This window comes from Pelodiscus sinensis, chromosome 10 (assembly GCF_052426305.1).
Source record: "Pelodiscus sinensis isolate ZL-2025 chromosome 10, ASM5242630v1, whole genome shotgun sequence".
NCBI classification, from domain to species: Eukaryota; Metazoa; Chordata; order Testudines; family Trionychidae; genus Pelodiscus; species Pelodiscus sinensis.
Window position 1 is genome coordinate 7,006,973 of NC_143061.1, and position 23,566 is coordinate 7,030,538.

At 43.7% G+C, this 23,566-nt stretch overlaps 1 protein-coding gene across 8 annotated transcripts in view; it reads right to left on the bottom strand.

Annotated features, from left to right (window-relative positions):
• Nucleotides 1-23,566, bottom strand: part of ABCC5 (ATP binding cassette subfamily C member 5) — an 81,386-nt gene that overhangs the window by 36,643 nt on the left and 21,177 nt on the right. Inside the window, exons 3-10 of one of the 8 annotated variants that reach the window (XM_075938121.2) lie at nucleotides 16,440-16,597; nucleotides 16,053-16,208; nucleotides 13,998-14,145; nucleotides 9,206-9,439; nucleotides 8,935-9,108; nucleotides 5,262-5,409; nucleotides 4,203-4,351; nucleotides 3,220-3,327 (exon numbers count right to left, since the gene is read on the bottom strand). In XM_075938121.2, the coding sequence (XP_075794236.2) occupies nucleotides 3,220-3,327; nucleotides 4,203-4,351; nucleotides 5,262-5,409; nucleotides 8,935-9,108; nucleotides 9,206-9,439; nucleotides 13,998-14,145; nucleotides 16,053-16,208; nucleotides 16,440-16,597 (1,275 nt within the window). Of the gene's footprint in view, nucleotides 1-3,219; nucleotides 3,328-4,202; nucleotides 4,352-5,261; nucleotides 5,410-6,923; nucleotides 6,942-8,934; nucleotides 9,109-9,205; nucleotides 13,901-13,997; nucleotides 14,146-16,052; nucleotides 16,209-16,439; nucleotides 16,598-23,566 lie in introns of those variants that run through there. The other 7 variants (XM_075938123.2, XM_075938122.2, XM_075938128.2 and 4 more) reach the window with 7 other exon arrangements.

Here is a 23,566-nt window from a genome sequence, read left to right on the forward strand (position 1 = left end):
CTAATTTGTATGCAGGGGGGGAGCAAGAAGGGAGGTTAGTACTTTTAAAGGTATTTGCAGTTACTTGCCTTATATTTTAAGATAAAAGGCATGATAGAGGGCATAAAAATGAAGGAGAAGTGCTCAGATGGACACCAACTCCTTACAGGCATTCCCCATAATTAGGAGGATGGGGTGGCTTATTTTACCCACTTGCTGAAGAGGTACACTTTCTACTGGAAAAATTCATCTGAAACAAAGTTGGCCCATTTGTGAAGGCTTGGGAATGTGTAGCAGTAATAACTAACGTTACGTCCACTGTATAGTTTTCCACCACATCCATCACTACAATAATAGATTCTGTAGAGATTCGTCAGCACAGTTCAGTTACCAAACCCACATGATAAACAAATAGCTTTCAATTAGATAGAACTGCATTTTGAACCGAACAGGCTCTTTTTAATTATGGCCATTTTAACATGATTCACGCTACTACTCATGAGTCACCCCTCTGAATCATGCACCTGCAAGAAAACCTCAAACATATTAGAAAGCCAAGTAGTCAGCTACATCTGTATTTGTAGGTAATACGACAGCCAGCATGCCACCCTCTCTGCCCATCTGTCAGTGCAGGAGCATCAAAGATCTTGAGTGATATGACCTCATTCCCTCCCCTCATCACAAAGAGACACTCCCTTTGGTATTTTTGAATTTAAGACAGCCTGATTTTAGGGTGATTCAAAATGAGATTCAAATGAAGAAAGTGCCTCACAAGCCTTTGGATTTCCCAAGTATTCCAGTGTAGATTGCACTGTCTGATTGTACTTATGAACAGGCTTCTTTCATGCCCTTTAATACATGACATCCATCTAACAGACATCACAGTATGCAGATTTTGGGGTACACCATCTTGTATGGAAAAGTCAGCGAGATATTAAAAGCCTAGAACTGTGTAACCATCTAAGAAATCAAACAGATCTGTCTTATCCAGGGAGCCTGCACTGGAGAGAGCACACACGAGATTGAGGGAGGAGTATTTCTGTGATCTGAACTGAAAGTCTACTCCCTTAGATTTAGTTTAGACAGATTACAAGGTTCTATTTTATTCCCATAATTCTTCATGCCACATGTATATAGATCTATCTATCTAAGCAACCACCACTTTAGGTTAGGCATTTTCCTCATGGCAATTAGTATTAAAGCGCAGAGAAACCTGAGGCTTTGTCCCTGACAACTACATGTCTCTACTATACATTTGAAAGAGTTTGTCTGCCTATCCGCCTGTTGAAGAACTCCTCCTAAATGGCAAAAGCTAAGACCACCACATTTGGTATGAAGCTTCCTCTTATAACTTGGAGCAAGGTAAGGATTTGGTTGTGCCAGGAAAATGAGATGAGCCTGGTATGGGATCGGTTCTCATAATGGAAAGGGAGGACTCTGCTATATAATGACCACTTGAGGGCAGCAGGGATATGGGATGAGAAGCAGGGACAGTTATACTGTATAATGACAACAGGGGGCAGCAAGGGGCCAGAGATAGGGACCGAGACAGCTACAAGCCATTGGGATAGCAGGGACCAGGGGTAGAGAAAGGGAAAGCTATCTACTTTTAAGTGTGTCTGTCCCTCAGCTGGGGAACATGCATCCCTCCCTCAGCTGTGCCTGCTGGAGCTTCAGCAGACACAGAGAAGCACTTCTCACCTGGCCCCAACCTTATGTGATGAGAGAGGAATAGGGTAGTCCTCTCTCCCTGGGACAGCCTGCATACTGAACCCCTCATCTCCAGCCCAGAGCAATGATTGCAATGAAGAAAAACAAAAATTAAGAACCTAAGCAAGACCCCATATCATCTAGTACTTCATATGCAAGGAAAGAGACAGTCGCTACTCTCTCCTATTCCATTCCCACTCCACATACACACACTATCTTTAGATCCATTACGCTCTTCTCTCTAGCTGCAAACCTTTACTAATAACAAAGGTTTAGATTAGAACCACCACCTAAGCAAATTAGACATGTATTGGTAGTACTGTATGGCCAAAAAACATCGCCATGTAGAGCTACACAGATCATGGGACAGATGGGTGACAGGGCCACCAATAACTGACAGATGTTAGGATGACACATTCCCTTATTCTTCATTACAGGCTTTCTTGTACCTTCCTCTGTAGCGCTTGCTATTGGTTACTGTTGGTGACAGGATACTAGTCAGACAGGCAGGGGGCTGCTCCAGCCCTACCATGGACAGGGGCTGCTCCTGTGTCCAGATCAGCCGCCCTCCCTGGGGACCCCGAGCATCCCGCAGGAAGGAGCTGCTCCAGTGATGGCTAGGAGCCAGTGACAGTCTCTGCCCCAGAGTGGGGCTGGCAGCCAGCACCCAGCTCCTCCACGCTGTTGCAGGCAACTTCAACCAGACTGGAGGGGTCCACAGCTTGGATCCCACTTTAGTCAGTTACCCAGTTAAACATCAGGTGAACCTCACAATTAAACCAGGATTTTACTTCCCTAGTATATAGGTCCAGATATTTTAGTTTGGGCCCAGTCTCAAGGAGCAGAGAAAGAAGTGATCAAAGGACCTTAAATCATTTAAAAACCAAGGCAGTAAAATCCAAAAGTGATCCAAGTGACAGACACAGATATGCTCACTAAAGACTTACCCCTTGGATGTTAAGATGACTCTTCAGATGCTCTAATGGAATAGAATATCAATACCTCAAACTTTTTTTTAAAATGACAAATAAAAATGTATCCCCAGTTCTTGGAAAGTCCCTCTGCACCAGTAACACAAGCAGGGCTTCACTGAGGAAATATACGGCTGAGTTCTAGAGATAATCCATTCTCCTCTATGAGGCTGCTCTTAAAAGATAGCATAGGAACAGCTGTACTAGATAAGAAGCATGGTCCACCTAGTCCAGTATCTTGTTTCCAACAGTGTCTAGCACCAGTGCTTCACAGGAAGATGCAAGAAATCCTGCCGTCATCTGATGCAAGATGGCCTGCTCCCCTAGATAGTCTCATCTTAACTCTTAACAGGATGAGATTGGCTTAAATCCCGAGTATGAAGTTTTATATCCTTTCTGCAGGGGGTAAGAAATACACAATACCCACAGAACAACTTCCAGCCCACTCCAAAATAGCCTTGGCATTAAAATCGTTTCATAGCATAGTCAACTGCATTCATGTACTGTAAGAGATGCTCCACACTTAAGGATAAAAGTATATAGCCAAAAGACCACTCACCTTAAATCGGTCAGCAGACACCGACGCCTCTGATAGAGACTTCACAGAAAAAGGTGTTACTTTGAGAGCAAAAGTCATTGAATTGAAGACTGTGACCACTGTGAAAGCCTAACACAGGACAGACAAAATAAAACTGTTTGGCTGTAGCATCCACTAACAATTCCAAGTCACCAACAATTAAGGCCCATCAACAGTAACAATTTAAGGCCATTCCATTGGGGAAGGAAAGATATGCAATTCAAGAGCCATTTAAATACAACATACCTAACCTGCGCTCCACATGCAAATACGTATCCCCTAGTCCTCCACTCAAGATCCCACACCACCTCCCTAGCTTTAGAGAACTGGTTGTCCAGCCACTCCCAGGTGGGCAGAGGAGGTGGGACTTGAACCCGCCACCAGGAAAAGGTAAGGTCCTCACCTCACAGTGTTTTAGAATGGAGAGATTTATCCTAGTTGTTTACAGTTCCATAGGAAATGGCACAAACAGAAGAACTAGAGAGTGCTGAAGGTCACAGTTTTAGCCTCTCACATCTAGAGATCTTCAAATTCAAATTCTGCCTTACGTCCCAAAGGAAGATAAATTGGTCTCCTACAACCAGCAGCACAACTTCAGCAAAAAAGTCTAGTGTCTCAGTCTTCTTTTTGCAGAAGCCTGTTTCCCCCCTCCAAGAGAACGCAGGTGCAAATCATGCCTGCACAACAAAGATACTGGGTCTCCTTCCCAAATGAAAATTTGGCCTGGACTTAACAGCACTGGGCAACCTGTGCATGGGAAGGTTGTACAACACCTGTCTTTACTCTGTGCCATCCATCATATGCTCTCTTCCGGGGGCCCAGCCAAAACTCAAGAGATCTGGAGTATTTTGAACTGCGCCCACTTAAGAATACAAAAGATTAAGCAAGGAAGTTTAAAGCAAGGAAAGCTACTGCAGGAGTGATACTATAAAATAACATCCCCAACTCTGTGATGAGCCAATTACCTGAGCTGCTGTGAGATCATAACCAAGGATCATATGGACAGAGAATGTCACCACACTGGCAATAACCACAACAATGGGAGCCACTCCCACCGTGATACTCTGGAAGTAGCCTGCACGCTCTAAGATTTTACGTTCTTCCTCTCGGATTTCTAGAAATGCAAAAAACCAAAAACCCAGCACATCTGAGGAACAATTCAGACAGATATAAATGCAGCAGGTATAATCAATGCATTGGGAACAGTATGGCTGTGTCTAGACTGGCAAGTTTTTCCGCAAAATCACCTGATTTTGCGGAAAAACTTGCTAGCTATTTCCACAAGAACACTGACGATCTCATGTAAGATCGTCAGTGTTCTTGCGGAAATACTGTGCTGCTCCCATTCGGGCAAAAGCCCTCTTGTGCAAATCATTTGCGCAAGAGAGCCAGTGTAAACAGCACAGTATTGTTTTCCGCAAAAAACTCTGATCGCGAAAATGGCGATCGGGGCTTTTTTGTGGAAAACTGCATCTAGATTGGCCACGGACGCTTTTCCGCAAAAAGTGCTTTTGCGGAAAAGCGTCCTGCCAATCTAGACGCGATTTTTCCGAAAATGCTTTTAACAGAAAACTTTTCAGTTAAAAGCATTTCCGGAAAATCATGCCAGTGTAGACGTAGCCTATGAGTAAGAGAGAACTCCTTCCGCTTCAGCATTACTCATGTTCTAGAAAGTGCTTCCTTTACAGAGGGACGAAGTGGAAACATAGCTCAGTGAGGCTGGAATTTGGATCACTCTTATTACATTTCAAAACTGACCAATTTGTACTAGGTCAGTCAAAATTAGTGCACATAGTAGAAGCCAGCCCAACATTAATAAAGCACTTTACGCCCAAGCATTAAAGAGAACCCACAAACAGCAAGGTGAGACGTTGGAACAGAGAGCGCCATGTCAGCCCATTGTTAACAAAAATGAAAGGACATCTGAGGGAGGGATGACACATGCAGGAGCAGCTACTGAAATGAGCTGGGAGAGCCCATGAGGATGGGGCTGGGTGATGTGTTTACAGAGTGTCTATACTTACTTTGAACATTCTGAGAGAATGCTTTGACCCAGGCATACATTTTAATGAATTTAATATAGTTAAGAACTTCATTCATCTTCTGCACACGCTCATCAGTCACCGACACACATTTTCTTCTGAAATAAGCTGTGAGCCGTGATACAAACATCTGAAACAAGGAGAGACACATCTTAGCAGCAACTCAAAAATGGCAAATGCATCTAATTCCCCTAACTAGACGAAAGCAAGTAGACTGACAAAAAGACATCAGTAATAGGGATGTGCACAACTAGTCACTTCCACCCCCCCTGTTGCCTCTATAAAAGGCAGCAAGGGGAAGGGGGGGGGAGGGGGAGAGAGAACGCAGGGAGTGCTTCAAAGTGGTAGCACCGTGTGGAGCCCGGGACCAGGCCCTGAGCTCCATGCAGTGCTGCTGCTTTGAAACGCCATGTGCAGCCGGGCCAGGCTGCCTGCAACATTTCAAAGCGGCAACGCCGCATGGAGCTCGGGGTCAGCTGGGAACCCTGCATGGAGCCCAGGGTCAGCAGCGCTGCCGCTTTGAAATGCTGCGGGCAGCGTCAGGCCAGTGGGGGACTGCTTGAGTCTCCCACTGGCCCCGTTCTCCCCGCAGCACTTTCGCCTCTGAAGTGCAGCAACAGCCCTGGGGGGTTACTTTAAAGATGGAGGCGCCCTTATTGACTAATTGGACAGTCAATGCAAATTGCATCGACTATTTGATTAGCCCATTAATCTAAATTTAACATCCTGTGATAGGGCCCCTGCCCTGCACTGGCCCTTTAGGGGCAAAACTCAGGCCCAGAGCAGGGGCTGAAAGCAAAGACTCAGCTGAGGCCATTAAGGCTAATGAGAGCCCAGCTGGGGGCTATATAAAGAAGTACAGTTTGCTTCAGAGAGGGGAGAGCAGTGAAGAGCTGGCAATGGAGGAAGTTCCCAGGAAGGAGAACAGTATTGGGGCAGCCAGGAAGGGCTAGCGGAGTGTCGGCTAACGTGCTCCGTGGCTGTAGGGCCTGGGGCAAGGCCCGGGGCTTGGAGGGTGGTAGCAACGCAGCCCAGGTAAGCGGGGCAGCAGAGATACATCTGGTGCCGGTGATGAGCGGCCCGTACAGACTGCAGCTTGCCCTGAGATAGGCTAGATGAAGACAGTCGGTGGGTAACTGAGGCACGGTGGGGAGTACGCACCCTAACACATCCCTAATCCATAAGAGGACAAAGGTTCAAAAAAGAGCTAGATAAATTCACGGAGGACAGGTCCATAAGAATGGTGTCCCTAGCCTCTGCTTGTCAGAATCTGGGAATGGGCGACAGAGGGTGGAGCACTTGATGATTCTCTGTTCTGTTCATTCCCTCAGGGGCACCTGGCACTGGCCACTGTTGGAAGACAGGACACTGGACTTTATAACTAACTAACACCATCCTTGACAAAAGTGATGAGCTGGAAATGCCCTTTCAGAGCATCCCACTCCATTCAGCAAGCAAAAAATGCACTGAACGCTAGGCTCTCTCTAGTTTTATACTCAAACAAGTTAGCTTTATTCAAATTTCCGAAAGGCTGTCAGTGCTTTTACTAATATTTAACAGAACAAGATTTCTTTAACATCCCTCAAGTACAAATACAGACTAACCACAACTAAAAAACTCTTGCATCAGAAGAATACAAGGTACCTAACACATCTACATCCCATACTCCTCAACTCATTCCCTTCCGGGCCAAGAACAGAAGAACGTAACATAGGAACGGCCTTAGGTCCATCCAGCCCAGCGTCCTGTCTGCCGACAGTGCCAATGTCAAGTGCCCTAGAGAGAGTGAACCAAACAGGGAATGATCAAGCCATCGCCTCTCCTGCCATCCATCTCCACCCTCTGAAACAGAGACTAGGGACACCATTCTTTACCCATCCTGGCTAACAGCCACTAAGGGACTTAACCTCTACGAATTGATCTAGTTCTCTTTTAAACCCTGTTATAAACCTAGCCTTCACAACCTCCTCAAGCAAGGAGTTCCACAGGTTGACTGTGTGCTGTGTGAAGAACTTTCTTTTATTTGTTTTAAACCTGCTGCCCATTAATTTCATTGTGGCCCCTAGTTCTTATATTATGGGAACAAGTAAATAACTTTTCCCTATTCACTTTCTCCACAACACTCATGATTTTATAGACCTCTATCATATCCCCCCTTAGTCTCCTCTTTTCCAAGCTGAGAAGTCCTACTCTCTTTAATTTCTCCTCCTATGGGACCCGTTCCAAACCCCTAATCATTTTAGCTGCCCTTTTCTGAACTTTTTCTAATGCCAGGAGACCACATCTGTACACAGTATTCAAGATGTGGGTGTGCCATGGATTTATATAAGGGCAATAAAATATTCTCCAACATATTCTCTATCCCTTGGGCCTTGCACATGCATGAGCCATTTCTTTAGTACACCAAATCTTATAGCAAAACTACTGTACAACAGTGGCCAAATATATATAATTAGCAAGTTTACTAATCAGATGCAAGGCAGGATGGTATCCATGTCCTCAGACATCTCACTCTGTCAATACTTTGCGCACTACCCTGCCCCCAGGCCAATCAGGGGCTGGGGGCAGAGAGAGTGCATGAGGTCTCTTCCTGCTAAGCGCCTACAGGGAACTGCCAACTGTTTTAAAACAGCTGGCATTTCTCTCTAGGAGGCTGGGCAGGAGAGGAAGGAGGAAGATTTTTCAGGGTCTCCCAACCCAGGCCAATCAGGGTGTGTGGGGCAGGGGAAGCACAAGAAGCCTACTAGCACCCATCCTTCCACCTAAGGCCCCGCCCCTTCTGGGGTGGCCTGGAGCCATTTCAGAAATTTCCGAAGTGGCCCCCTTCTAAAAATTATTTCCCTCCCCGGTCTAGTTTCTTGGTCACTCTTTCCCCAAACAGTCCCACTTGGACAATAACACTTCCTCCTCTAGGCACTGAACACTTTGTCCTAATTAGGTCAGCTCCATTGTTACAGAGCAATGGAAAGGTCTTTGTGGTTCACAGATGGAGAGACTGTCTTATGTATTTAAGGCTCAGAACCACAGGTTTGAAGTTTAATCGGAAACCAAAAGAGGATGTGGAGGACAGGAATGGTGTGCTCTTGGCTTCCCGGCCTGCTGTGGAAGTAAGGCACCATGTTCTGAACAAGCTGGAGAATCTGCATTGTTCACCTTCAATCCCAAATGCAGTGAATTACAAAATCCAGCCTGGAAGTGTATCACATCAGGATTTAGTTGCCGATTTCTACTTTCAACTCACCAAAATTTCCTTCCATCAGTCACTTCTATTGTTATTTCTAAATTCTCTTTATCATTTGATTTTCTTGCCTCTGAACTAACGATGTTAAGAGGTGGGTAACTGACTAATCATGTAGTCGATACAGCTCTTAAGCCAGCTCCCCCGCAGCATCAGCTCCTGTTTTCCCACCCCCTTGCTGCCTCTGATACAGAGGCAGCAAGAGGGGGAGCGAGTAGTCAAGTACATCCCTTCTCTGAACTTTTACTTTTTAATGTCTTCTAAATTCTTGCAGGAGCCTGAAGGGATTTAACCCAGTATCCATCAACACCTTCCATTCTGTACACAAATACTTATATTCTTGGAGTGAAGCAGGAAGCACATTTCAAGAATATTTCCAGGCTATTTTGTACAAGAGTTTGAGTGCCGCTTACTCACCATTGCTGGGTAGAAGAGGATAAAGACAGCAGATCCCAAGAAGGCTGTTGGTCCTAGAATAATGACATTATAAACCATGCCTAAGATGGCAATGATTGGGCCCCCAGCCAGCAAACTGCCAACTGCGGCAGCCTCAAACATTCTGTGCCCATCAGTGGAACAGATGTTTATGAGCTGAAAAACACAAACAACATAAGGGTTAGCCTCAGGAGGAGGTAATCAACAACTATCCTCTTTCTATGGTAATTTCCAACAGGGTACTGTAGCTCACCTCCCCCAGAGACTTCTCCTTGATATTCTTCAGCTTGAGAATTTTCTTGAACGCCATTGTCAGAATAGCCCCCCGCAGTCTGACCCCAGTGCGATAGTTTAAAGCCCAGGTAAGAGCCAAGGACCAGGAGCGCACTATTTCCGTCATTAAGATGCCAAAAATTAACAGCAAGCTGTACTGCAGGTTGGACTCACTTCGCTGTGTGTATTCCAAGAGATGTTTCACAACAAACGCCTACAGGAAAAAATGCAAACTCGCATGAACATCCCACTGTACCAGAGGCACCATGCAACAACTTATGTTAAGTTAGAAATGAGTGGGCTACTTTGTGTTTCAATGAGCAATTTGTATTATATGGAATCTTCTTTCTAGAAATAAAAAATGGTCAATACACACAGTACTGTTACACAAAGCCCTGTTGAGAGCAAAGCAGAAAGTCAAATTTAGCAGTTATGGGGGGATTTAAATTTGGAACCTCATTCCTTGCAACAAACTTCTAATTCTTCATGTCTTCTAACTTAACATAAATCTGTCAGTTAGTTAAAAGAAATGCTTTATCATATAGAAAAAAGTTTAAAATAGTCTGCATATATATACACATTTGAACACATTAAAAGACATTCCTTTATGCGACATTAAGACCTTTTTTCTTTGCATCAAACGTGCTTATTTGATAAAAAGGAACAGTGTACCTACAGTTGTACTGGGGAAGAGTGAGAAGGACATTTGCAAAACATTCCTGAAAATAAACATCAGCAGTTTAATAGTAAAGAAAAGAACAAGCAGAAAACATAGGTAAGCGACACCAGACTATTAAAAAAAAAAAAAAAAAAAAAAAAGCTGTCCCACCACCCACCTCCCGCTTCCAAAAACAAAAATATTTTACCTCAGGAATCACATTTCAAACATCACCTGCCGAAAGATAGAGCAGCCCAAAGAACCTCCGATTCCCACCTCCAGTTGTGAGTTAGTCAACAGCATAGTATAGTATAATATATAAATAACATTCATCAGCAATATTAAATACTACCAACTGCGATATAACAGTCTTTTATTTAAAAACAATAAAGTGCCATGTTAAAATGGGCAACATCTCACAAACACTGTACAACAAGAGCATCGCATAAACATACAATCTGAACATACAAGATAATTATAAAAGGCTAATACCTAACAAACAGTCTAGCCTTTGACACAAACTAAGTTAAAACTACACACACAAAATTAAAGATACAAAACAGAACCGATATATGTTCACAAAGTCCGAGAAGAGAGTGAAACTTGCAGTACTAATCAGGCAGGCTCCAGGGATTCTGAAATTTGGTTTAAAAGGTATACTACAATAAGGCCTCACCGATTTTCTAAAGAAGGCTTTTCAACAAAGATGCTCAAAGACGTTGGTGTTTATACGATTAGATGTTGGTACTTTTATACAGAGCTGAGAATTACCTTTGCCCACAACACAACAAAATGTCAAAAATTTGAGAGATCAAAGAAATGATTTGGAAAGCCTTTCACAGTCAGTTGAAGTCCTCTTGGCTAAAATAGGTTTTGCAAATAAGAGTTCTGCATAGCGTGAGCAGGGAGGAAAAACAAAAAGGCACTACTTCAGCAAAGGTAACAGCAGCTACAACCCAGCACTGAACAACAGATAAAAATGGAGGTTGAATGCATTTGTCCTGAAGTGGCTGATTCTGTATCCCAGAACCAAGGAAACATGCTGTATATAGTTTTGCTTATTCATTTTCGAAGTGTGAATTAAAGCCAGATGTCCATCAGGTTCTGAAAGGGCTCATCGAGAAATTTACTCACTAGTCCCTGATCAAATGTGAGGAGCTCACATTCACAGAACTACTGTATTCCAGATTTTTCCTCACTTATATATAGCTTTACATCAACTGTTTTGGCCTCAACTGCATAGTTGGTTTGCAAGTTACTAATGAGAAGATTATTGGCGTCTTTTCGCGTACTCAATCCAACATACACAACTGAGTCACTGAGTAGTGGGAGTCAAAAAGCCCCCTTTTTCCTCACGAGCTGTAACTCAGCATGATCGCAGCGCAGCAAGCATTTTCTCGCACCCCCACAGCACTGCTGAAAGTCTCCAAGGGAAGGTGTGTAAAGATAGCAGATGTTTCCTGGGGTCTCTTTCCTCCCAAAACCTTTTAAGTGCAATTTTTCAGCACTGTTCTATAGAATCAGCATCTCCCGTGATGAGATAAAAGACAATGCTTATATTATACCAAAAAAATAAAAATTTCAAAGAAAAAAAGAGAGGAAACAGCAGATTAAAGAATTTGAAAGAGGAAAAAGAAGAAGTCACAATATTTAGCATTTACATTTCAAAACATTCCATTTGAAGAAGATTAATGGAAAAAAACAGCAAAGTTCTTTACAAAATTAGAGACACAGCTTTAAAAATTACATTTAAACTAATGGGGTACTTCTGCGATTGTTACCATAGGAGTTCGTATTAGCTGCTTGGCTGTCTTAAGCATTCCCATTGAATAAACATTACCTTACCTTTACTCTTGGCGTTGGATTCTGCCCAGCTTGACTGTCTCATTCTGATCGCAGAATACAGCCATCCTGAAAATTCTAAAGAACAGCTTCTGTCATTGGTTCCACTACAGAGAAAGATGCCCCACCCACATCCAGTATCTGACAGCACAAAGCAAGCTGCAACTGGAGCGGAACTAGAAGAGTGGGAAACTTACCTCAAACAGCTTACCACTCCCCCCTCCAATAACTGTCTGAACGATCAAGCTGTACTCCACTAAGATAGCAAGTTTCCCCATCTCCCAAACAGGAAGGCTAGTTCTGAGCAAACATACAAATTGTTCAGGCCTGGAGTTAAACTGATTTTGTTTAGTAAATTAGAAATAGTCTTTGCTCCTCCCCCCTGTTCTGAACATAAAAGATTTAGCAGCTGGTTAAATGGCAGCAATTATATCAACTGGAGATAAAAGGTATCTCGCTTGCACTGCTGCATTCTGATGGTTATTACAAGGTATTCTGACACAGGAAAATAAGCCCGAATAGGCTACAAAGTTAGAATGTGCCAGATGTGCAGGATTCCTGAAGGAGCTCTTGGCTAGCATGAAGCCCAATTATGAAATCCAATAAGCACCCCCACCAGTTATAACCATCACAGTGCTTATTAGTGAGACCACCACTATGCCATTTCCACTCCCATTCCAATGTCATGGAAGTTCAATTCAGAATTTTCAAGTTTGGGAAAAGTTTAACTCCATTTTGGTAATTTTCACCAATACAAGTGGACAAGCTAAGTGCTTTTTCCAAATCTCCCTTCTCATTTCAATGAGACTGAAAGGGTGTATCAGCACAAAAAAGCACTGATACTTCAGAGGAGACAGCACAGGTGTATCACCAACATTTTCCATTTTAAAAAGCAGTGGGGAGGGTGGTAAAGTCTCATCTTTCATTCCAATTGATGGAACCCAAAAGGGCACTTCCCTCATTAGAGAGCAGTCCAATTTTGACTAGATACAGGCAAATGTTCAAAGGATAACTTTAAAGCATCCAATTTGAGCATGAATTGGAACCTAAAAACCCAAACTATTGAAGTTTTTTTCCATTCAGTAGTTTGGTTCTGACAAATAGACAAAATTATACTAAAGAAATTAGGGACAACCCTGCTGTAAGTTCTCTGCTAAAGACAAGAGCAGCTACTGGGCCCTGTAGTGAAACAATGACAGAAGCTCTTCTTGGGAGAACCTAGTTCTGTTAAAACTTTAATATTTCAACATTTTGATAATTAACAGTGCACCCAACAGGTTGTTCAAGTGTTTCATAATTAGCACAAGTTATTATCATTTATTATTGTGAAACAAGACCAAGGAAACAATTATTGTTATTCCTATTACAAGAAACAAAGCAAACTTTTAAAAGGTTCAAAAAGCAAGAAAAACATTTTAGAAGACTTTTTACCTAATACACCCCCGTTGTACTTACCGAAGTAATGAACCTCCATCTTAACAGCACACTGAAACATGTACTACAAGCAGTAATACTGCTCCTACTCCTCAAGGGAAATTTGTAGAGAATAAATTTAGTCAAGATCGCAACTGTAAATCTGCACAAAATGTGCAACAAACAGGTGACAAGAAAATGATGTGAATGTCAAGTCCCCTATGTTGTATCTTCATTACTAACTAGTGGAAGCAGCAGCAGTTCCCAGTGGCAGTTCCATATTCTAATATTTCTAAACATAACCCGCCTGATTAATCCTTGTAGCACTGATAACGAAGTTTGCAGACTTCTCCTGAGCCCCGTCTCCTTTTGTTTTTAAATGAGTGTGAACCATTAAGTTTAATTTCTTGCAGATTGCACTATTAATTCCAATGCTCTACAAAGTGATGTCCTGCCTGCTCAAATGTTACCTCCAAAATAATTATTACCAATCTCAAAGCAAAAAACTTTAGGAGAGAGTTTAGTGCAATGTGATCACACCAGTTAAGGAGGAACTTTAAGCTACACTCGAAACCACAGAGAAAAGCCAAGTGTGTTTTTTCTTTAGGACACCTAAATCTGCTACCTCGCCAGAAACCTGGTCCCACCATTCAGTAAGTGATCCACCAGCAGGATAAAAGCTATCTTGGATTGCTGCTTCGTTCTGGAAATCATCATCTTCTTTCAGCAAACTGTAAGGACCAATATTTCTAACTAATCATAATGTGTCAGTGACCCTGTAATGAAATCTTAACATGTTAGAGCTGGCCATGGGATGGAGCCCTCTGTGGTGGTTATAAAAAGGATGGCTATTACTTACTGGTCCACTGAAGCCTGCAAGCTGAGTGATCATCAGACACACTATGGAAATTATGAGCCTGGTGCGGCAGAAGATCCATACAACCTTCCGGAGAGAAGCATCTTCGGGTCCTGTTTCTTTCAGTTCTTCCTGCCATAACCTCTCTAACCTAAAAGAAGCACAAACTAAGGATGTAAGAGTTTAATCAGGTTAGCAGCCATATGAAGAGTTTAAGAGCCAGGGTGGCCCCAGGAGCTAGGGCAGCCCCAAGAGCCCCACAGGGCCAGGAGCTGCGGCAGTCCCTGGGGGGGGGGGGGGGGGGGGGCAGGAGCAGCAGCAACCCCCTCCCCCACAGGAGCCGCAGTTAACCATGTAACCAATAGAAATTCTATCAGTTACACGGTTAATAATTTTTTACATTCCTAGCACAAGCCATGCTGTTAGGAATCTCCTTACAGGACAAAAAGTGTCATCTCAAAGGTTCTTCTCTGGTAAATCTCCTATCACACATGGCTGAACATCACAAATCCTCAAGTATCACAACATGCATAGAATCGTCTACACAACCAGGGAAAATAGTTATATCCTGAATCTCCATACAAAGAGGCAGAGCAGAACTGAAAAAGTTAAGAGTGTTTTTTTTACTTTACCCGGAGTCCTATTAGGAATCTCATCACTTCCCCCCTTTTTCTACTCTATCATGCAATAAAACTTTGGGCTAAATCTTATAGCTCTTGCCTGGAGTAAATAGCCCACTGGTCACAACAATTTAGCCTAAATGCAGGATTTGGCCTATAAATCAGACTATATTCAGTTAGTATCAATGTTTCTCATCATTAATTCACAGCATTGCATGTTCAGAATCTGGGCTGAGACACACTGCGCTTGTTTAAAAACACAAAGGCTGTGTCTAGACTGGCAAGTTTTTCCACAAAAGCAGCTGATTTTGCGGAAAAACTTGCCAGCTGTCTACACTGGCTGCTTGAATTTCCGCAAGAACACTGACGATCTCATGTAAGAAATCAGCACTTCTTGCGGAAATACCATGCTGCTCCCGTTCGGGCAAAAGTCCTTTTGCACAAAGCTTTTGCACAAAAGGGCCAGTGTAGACAGATTTGTTTTCCGCAAAAAAAAGCCCCGATCGCAAAAATGGCGATCGGGGCTTTTTTGCACAAAAGCGCGTCTAGATTGGCACAGACGCTTTTCCACAAAAAGTGCTTTTGCAAAAAAGCGCCCGTGCCAATCTAGACGCTCTTTTCTGCAAATCCTTTTAACGGAAAACTTCTCGGTTAAAAGCATTTGCGGAAAATCAGGCCAGTCTAGACGTAGCCAAATAGTTCTGATAAGGAGCAAAAATGGGAAAATGGTTATAAAAGGCCCTGGGGGACAAAACCTGCTCAGTAACAGCAGCGTGATCCCACAGTAAGGCTGAGATTAGGGATGTTAAATTGCAGGTAATAAGCTAATCAATTATTCAATTAGTCGATGGGGGGGGGGGACTGCAGAGACACAGCAGGGATAGCTCCCGGCCCAGGAGCTAACCCCACTGTGGCTCTTAATACATTTAAAAAGCAGAAGTTCAGGGGCGGGTGGTGGTGAAATTGGTTCCCGCAGCTGATTCCCGGCTCGCAACTGGTCCCCCGCTATGCCTCTTCCTCCCCTGCCCCTACGGAAACAGTGCTGGGGAGAACCAGCTTTTAAGCCGGTTTCCCCCCCAATACTGGCTCCTGCTCCCGCCCCCCCCCCCCCCCCCCCCGCTGCCTCTCTCTGGAAGAGGCAGTAAGGGGGAGGGGGAAGCAAGTAATTGAATCACTAGTCAACTACCCTATAAGTATATGCTTATCAGGTAGTTGACTAGTCACTTACATCCCTAGCTGAAACACCAGCGTATCTCAAAAGGAACTGGAGCAAGAACGATAAATAAGACTAAGATCCCTTCCTCTTAAACCCTTTCTATTTGACATGCTTTTCCAATGCCAGTTCATGCAAATATCTGCAAAAACACCAGGCTAGAGTATGTGTCAGCCTGCAAAAGGAGGGAGTACAGGGGAAAGAATATGGAACAAGAGAGCTTACCTTCTACAGTTAACATCTGAAGACTCATGCTTTGACAAAGACCACACATCATCCATAAAAAGCTCTCCTTTCTTGTATGCTGTACGAGCCAGAGGAGTGAGCCATGAAAAAGTCATGCAGGAGAAAAGTCCAGCATTGTCTACTGGATGCTGGTGTCTAAAGAGAGAGAAAAAACTGCAATATCCTTCAAGAAAAACAAAATCCCTTCCCATTACAAGTATCAAGAGAATTTTGCATAGGGCACACAAAGTAATACTTGCTAAACACATTTTCAAAGAGGACACTTCAGCTTTAACCCACAAATATAAGAGCTGCAATCGCACCGACACACAATTTTCAAGAAGGCTGTGGTTTCCAAATCAGTTCTTCCTTAGCACAAGGTCTTACTTGGAAGTAGTCCGTATGGGTTTTAGCAAGCTCAAGCCATGATGATATTTGCCCTTGTGATGCTCCTCGTCCAACATTCTCAGGTGGGAATGCATGGAGCTGTCCAGCGGAAGGCCTTCTGCCCTTGCTGCTGTCTCCAAGGCATCTTGACATTCCACCTTTTTACAAACGAAACAGGGAAGTCAGAAATTTAAGGTGATTATGGGACTCTTGAAAGTCAATCATTTCTGTCTCCAGCAATTCACCACCTGTTAGTGCAGTCATTGCAGCTCAAGACCACTGGGGACAAAGGGAGAGCTTGGGAGTCACAAACCAACACAGGATTCCCATATAGTCTAGTTCTGCTTTAACTCCCTGGATTTCTACGATAGTGCAATTCAAACAATAGCATGGTAGCCATGTGTTTTGGGCTTCAGAGGGTGGAGAACATAGACTTGCCAGATTAGCTCAGAACAGTGGTCTGTCCTGTCCTGTGTCTGGTCTCTGGGCCAGTACTAAATACTCATGATGGACAACTATACAACAGCATTCCCAATGGAAAGGACTCTTCCAAAGTTCAGGCAGTTGGTTATTGGCTTACAGCCTATAACATGAGGGCTAGCCTACCTTATTAACTTGTATCCTACTTAGCGTAACTCAGTATCTGTATGCATATGCAGGGCTAATCCTTTTCAGAATCCTATTAAGTTCCATGTGTATCAAAAATTCCTTGCAATAGTTCAACAGGTTAAATGGAAATACTTTTTCACACAATGTATATTTATTACTTACAAAATATTGCCATTTACAGTCTCATAACACAGATCCGGGCTCTCCAATGAAAGGCAAGGCTACTGAAGGATATATTGCTAAAATGTACACTAACTCCCAAGGCTCAGTACTGCTCCCACTAACTTTAATTGGAAGCAAGAAAAAGCTCATTTACATGAAAAAACCTCATAACGAAGTAATCTAGGGTGTGTCTAGACTACAGGGTTTTTGTGGACTTTTAGTGGACTTTTGTCGACAAAACTATATCTGCGTTTACACTGCCTCTGAGTTCTGTCGACATAACATCGACAGAACTCAGCAGTTTTGTCGACGGCGGTAAACCTCATTCTACGAGGAATAACGCCTTTTGTCAACAGAGTTCTGTTGCGAGAAGGTATTATTGCATCTTCACTGTCCTTTGCATCTACACTGTCATGTCGACAAGGCAGCTTGCTTTGTCGACAGAACTGGCTGTAGTCTAGATGCTTTTTGTCGACAGACGCTTTGTTGACAGTATCTGTCTAAAAAACTTCTGTCGACAAAAGCCTGTAGTCTAGACATACCCCTAGTTCTTAGACCAGGATGCTTTGTACAGAATCCTGACTTTAAAACCTTTACCACTTTTCACACAGAAACAACCCACCCACTTCCCCATTAACTGCTTGATCAATGGTGAGATTATTCTACTTCTTTGAAAATATCAGCTGTAGCTAGGTAGAAGTCTCCTGAAACAGGATTTCCTCTGGGTTAACGGTCCTACAAGGCCATGAACAACAAGCATTTGATTCCCATTCTCTCTGGTTATATAACTCTTAGATATGTTGATATTTGTCAGATTCAAGCTCATAATCCAAGAACATGCAAGCATTAAATTAGTGGGTCTCCATATAACCCCAACACATAAAAGAGAGACAAGGACAATACATTCAGAGGGGGAAAAAAAAATTCACCCTTCATGTAGCACCCCAAAGTAGGTCAGGCCCACTGCAGAAAGCCTTTCGGAAATACATGGTCCCTCCCCCAAAGAGCGTTCCATCTTGCATCTAAGCACGCTGCCCTCTCGGACAGAAGGTAGCTAACAGCAGAGAGTCGGAGAAGAGGACAGAGGAAGGTTATAGCAAGATGAATGTGTGGTGACTCAGGCATATGCACAAACTGAAGGCTGAGTGAAAAGTTTTATTTAATATAATGCAACTGACTCACTTCTTGTGGGCAACACCTTCCTACTAAACCTACCCAAATCAACATTCACTCTTCGTTTAACAAGTAACAGCCAAGATCGGTTAGACCCTCCTTACTGCTGCATCCAGCAAGTTATTTTCCTCAAATATATCAGCACAGATCTGTGTCACTTTCATGTCACGTGGAGCATAAATAGCACTATGCACAGAAGCTTTCCTTAATACCACAACCCACCACACAGACACCCCAGCACCAGCAGCTCTACACTTACCTAACCAGAGCTGATTTTTCAGCACCCTCCCAGGGCCTGAACTTCTGCCCACACCATAGAACCCAATACCACACTAACATGTGGCGAACCAAATAAACTATTTTGCTGATGCTGCCACAAATATTTTTTCACAGCAAAGATGACACCACCTGCTACTGACACGTCCTCACCAACAGTCATAAGGAAACAGAGTCATATCCCTATGAAACCATACACTTAAGCATTACATTGATTGCTTCGGGGTGGGGCTGGGGGTCGCCTGTCTGTGAAATCCTTAAACATTATATCCATTGCATTCTCTCGCCACTCAAAGGACTGCTACACAGTCCTTGGAATAATCCAACCACCAGACAAAGAGGGCTCTATTGTAGTCTTCAAATGTGATGACTGTCAACAAGGCCAACTGACAACTCTCCACCACCACCCCTACTATAAAAAGCTCAGAAAAACTCCCCCAGAGCACAATACGCTCAAGAACCTACGGATATAATCAAATCTTTCCCCAAACACCTGGAAGAGAAATGCCACAACCTCATTCCCCCATAAGTCCCAGAGTCTTCTACTTGCTTCCCAAGATCTGCAGACAGGACAACCCAAGCAGATGCATTACCTACCACAACGCTGTTACTGAATGACTATGCACAGAAACCATCCTCAAACCACTGATCAGCTTCTTCCAGAACAGTTGACTTCCTCCAGAAACAACCTCCATCAGAAATTTTTTGCCACCGTGGATACCATGTCCCTTATGCACCAACATCCCCTACCATGAGGTCATCACTGTCTGCTTCAAATATCTACAGGACAACAGACAAGACTCAGATATTCACCCCAAACTTTGCCAAACTCATCCATGTCATTCTCACCATTAACAATTTTACATTCAACAGCCACCACTTGGTCTAATCCATGGCAGATCCCCAATACATCAACTTCTTTATGAGTCCTTTTAAGGAAGAATTTCTGAACAAATGCACCACAAAACAAATGATACATGCCAATGACATACTCATCTTTGGGACTCCCTCAAATTTCCACCACAACTTCAATAACCAACATTCATCCACCCAACTTTCTCTAGATCACTCCCACACACACCAGCATCAACTTCTTGGACATCACAATCAACTCCAGCAATGGAACATTAAGACAGCTATATACAAGACAAGACATTTGCCAGTCACCATGCTTACCGTCACAGACCTAGTAACCTCCCAAATGCACAAAGAAATCTTATCTACACCCAGGCACTCAGATACTACAGAATATGCTCCAAGAAGAATATCCATGGTATACACCTTAACACACTTACAACTGCTCTCATTAAACAGGGATGCCCCACCAGACAAGTAGACCCCATCATGGAACAGGTCACCCTAAGACCCCGAGGGAACCTACTCCAATAGAGAATAAAAAAACCTCACCAGCCAGACATCCCTAGTTGTCACTTATGGCCCCACACTGGAATCCAAATGAGGTATCATTAAACTATTACAAACCAAACTCAATGGGAAGCCTCTTTCGGAAATAAATCTTTCCCAAACCCCCTTTCTGGCATTCAAGCAATTCCCCAAACTCTTAAGCTTGTCATCAGAAGAAAACTCCTCACAGATCAAGACACGCCAACTCAAACCCCACACCCTGCCAGAGTAGATGCAAACCCTGCAGAATGATCAGCATGGTCTGTGAATCACCACTCTTCACAAAATCCATGGGTCCTGCAGATGATCACAATATGTAGTGCACCCCAGTCAGCGCCCAAGATCCCAACAACAACTATGTCAGTGTAACGACACACTCCCTGCACTCCTGAATGAACTTGCACAGAAATGATAAATCACAAGTGACAAAACACACCATATTAACCAGGGCTAAACACTTTCTGCAAAACAATCACTCCCTATTTGTTCTTGCAATTCTTGTCCCAAAGAAAACCTGCAAGTTACCTTCAAAAGACAAGTCTGGAAGCTTAAATTCAGAACTTAGCTACACACTAAAAGTCACAGACTCAATAAAGATAAGTACTTATGGCTCATTACAACAATCAAACTCCATCTGAAATAGGGATGTAAGGGAGTAGTTGACTAACCAATAAGCCTAGGCTTAAGCTGACTTTTCGACCACTTGCATTCCCCACCCGCCACTACCTCTGTAACCAAGGTGCAGGGAAGGAAGGAGAAGGAGTCAGTGCTGGGGGGAGCTGGCTTTTAAAATCCGGTTCCCCTCAGCACCATCTCTGTGGTGCCACCTTCCCCACCCTGTGCTGCTGCTGCTGCTTCTACAAGAGGCAGCAGTGCAGGGGGGGCAAGGGAAGCTGCGGCAAAGCAGCCTCTGTCTGCAGAGGGCCCAAGCTCACTGCATGCAGAGGCTGTTTTGTGGCAGCCTCTGTTCACAGCCAGCCCTGGCCCGCAGGAGGTCCCAGGTCTGTGCTGGGACCCCTCCCCCCTCCCTCCGGACAGGAGCTGCTGGACCCGGCACGAGCTGGGACTGAGCAAGTCTGGCTCAATCCTGGTTCGCGCTGAGCCCTGGACCTACCCCCTCTGCAATTAAACTGCAGAGCTGCAGCAGGGGGTAGCTCCCAGACCCGGTACGAGCTAGGACTGAGGTTTCCTCCCTTAACTAATAATGTAGTCAATAGAAATTCTATCAACTACACAAATAGCTAATTTCTCACTTCCTAAAATCCCTAATCTAAAGAAGTGGGTTTTGCCTGTGAAAGCTCACGCTACTACTTTTTCCTTCCCCTCTCTCCCTTCTCCCCTATTTATTTTGGGTCTGCACATCCTAAACTCATAACTCCAGTCATCTGAAGAAGTGGGCTGTGCCCATGAAAGCTTATGATACCATCTACATGTTTTGTGAGTCTATGAAGTGCTACCAGATCTTTTGTTGTTTAAGTTTATCCTATACAGACTAACTCGGCTACCCCCTGAAGCTTCTGATACTACTTATATATTTTTGTTAGTCTAAGGTGCTACAAGACCATTGTTGTTTAAGGGTTTTTTTGGTTACAGACTAACGCAGCTACCCCTCGGAGTCCTTTGTCCTAGGACTGCCAAAGTGGTAACTGTCTCCTTTGCCTTGAGCAGCCTCTTGCAATTTGTTAACCCCTGTCAAAGCTATTCCCCACTGTAGCACGATGACTGCAGAAGTGGAAGCCCACAAAAACAACCCAAAACCTGATCGCTACAGGCTTTGGTACAAAAACTCTCCCCAAAATCCTAATACCCAGGTTTTAGGGAAATCCACTGCCACCATCAATGGCTTTTGAACCCACAAACAGGGGTGGACACTTGAAACCAACCCCATGGCACCCCAAGCTCTTTTCTCTAAAGAGCCTGAAAAGAAAAGAGAAAATACAAGCTGCAGTCTGTGATTGCTCTCCCCTCATCAGAGGCATGCAGATCCCACACAGGACACAGAAATGAACCAATACCAGGTTAATTAAAAAAAGAAGGAACTTTTATTATCAAAACAATACTCCAGTTACAACCATAGTTGGAATGGCTAGATGGTAAGAGTCACCAAATTTATATACTCATGAAAGATTCCCCCATGGGCCAAAACTTAGTTGTAAAAGAGAGGAAAAACCATCTGTAACAGCACAGACAGCCAAATTCCCAAACCAGAAAACAATAAAATCTGACAGATTTATCTAGACTTTACTCTACTTACACATTATGAAGAGTCTTTTTCTTGGAGAGAGACATGTCTTCTGTCTCCCTCAGTATCTAGAAAGCAAAACTGGATCAGAGACAAAGGAGAGAAAACCCAAAAATTCCCTTTTCTTAGTTTGAAATCCCTACCTGCATTTGTATTGGCTGTCCACTACCTGGCTAGGTACAAGGGACATAGTTAACTCCTTAGTCCCCAGGCTGCTGCCCATCCCTCATGGTTAGGACAACCCGTTATGCTTAACATTCTGTTCCACCTTGTATTTAGCTGTGACACCTTCCCAGATCTGAAGAGCCTAAGTAAGCTGAATAACTTGTCTCTTTCACCAAGGGTGTGTCTAGACTACCTAGTTTTGTCGACAAAAGTGGACTTTTGTCGACAAAACTATACCAGTGTCTACACTACTGCTGAGTTCTGTCGACATAACGTCGACAGAACTCAGCAGTTTTGTCGACGCTGGTATACCTCATTTTACGAGGCATAACACCTTCTGTCGACAGAACTCTGTCGACAGATGGTGTTATTGCCTGTAACATTGCGTCCAGACTACGGAGTTCTGTCGACAAAGCAACTTGCTTTGTCGACAGAACTCAATGTGTCTGGACGCTCTTTGTCGACGGAAGTTTTGTCGACAGTATCTGTCGACAAAACTTCTGTCGACAAAACGCGGTAGTCTAGACGTACCCCAAGAGAAGTTGCTCTAATAAGATATTGACTCCCCCCCCCCACACACACCTTTCTCTCAAATTCTAGACAATCCAAAGACATTTTTAAGCAAACACTATGGAAACTATTTGGTTACCCTGAGCTATCACTCCACAGAATTTCTCTCAGCATGCACAGAAGTGACTAAATAGTACATGAATAGAAACTGCTTTTAAAAAGCCATTAAAAGCAAGCAGTTTTAAAATGTTAAATTGGCCCAGCTACATCATTTGGGGGTGTGAAAAATTCACCCCCTGGCAATGTAGTTAAGCTAGCCTCATCCCTGGTGTAGAGAGAAGTAGGTGGACACAAGAATTCTTCCACTGACCTAACTACCACCTCTCAGGGAGGTGGATTACCTACAGCAATGGGAGAACCCCTCCTATCCCAGTAGTGAGTGGCTACACTGAAGCGCTACAGTGGTGAGGATGCAGTGTTGCCTTTGTGTCAGCACAACGAGGTTTCTGGGCACATGAAAGACTTCCATAACACACACATACTGATTGTACTATCAATGCACAGCAAACTTAGCTAAAACAAGGCT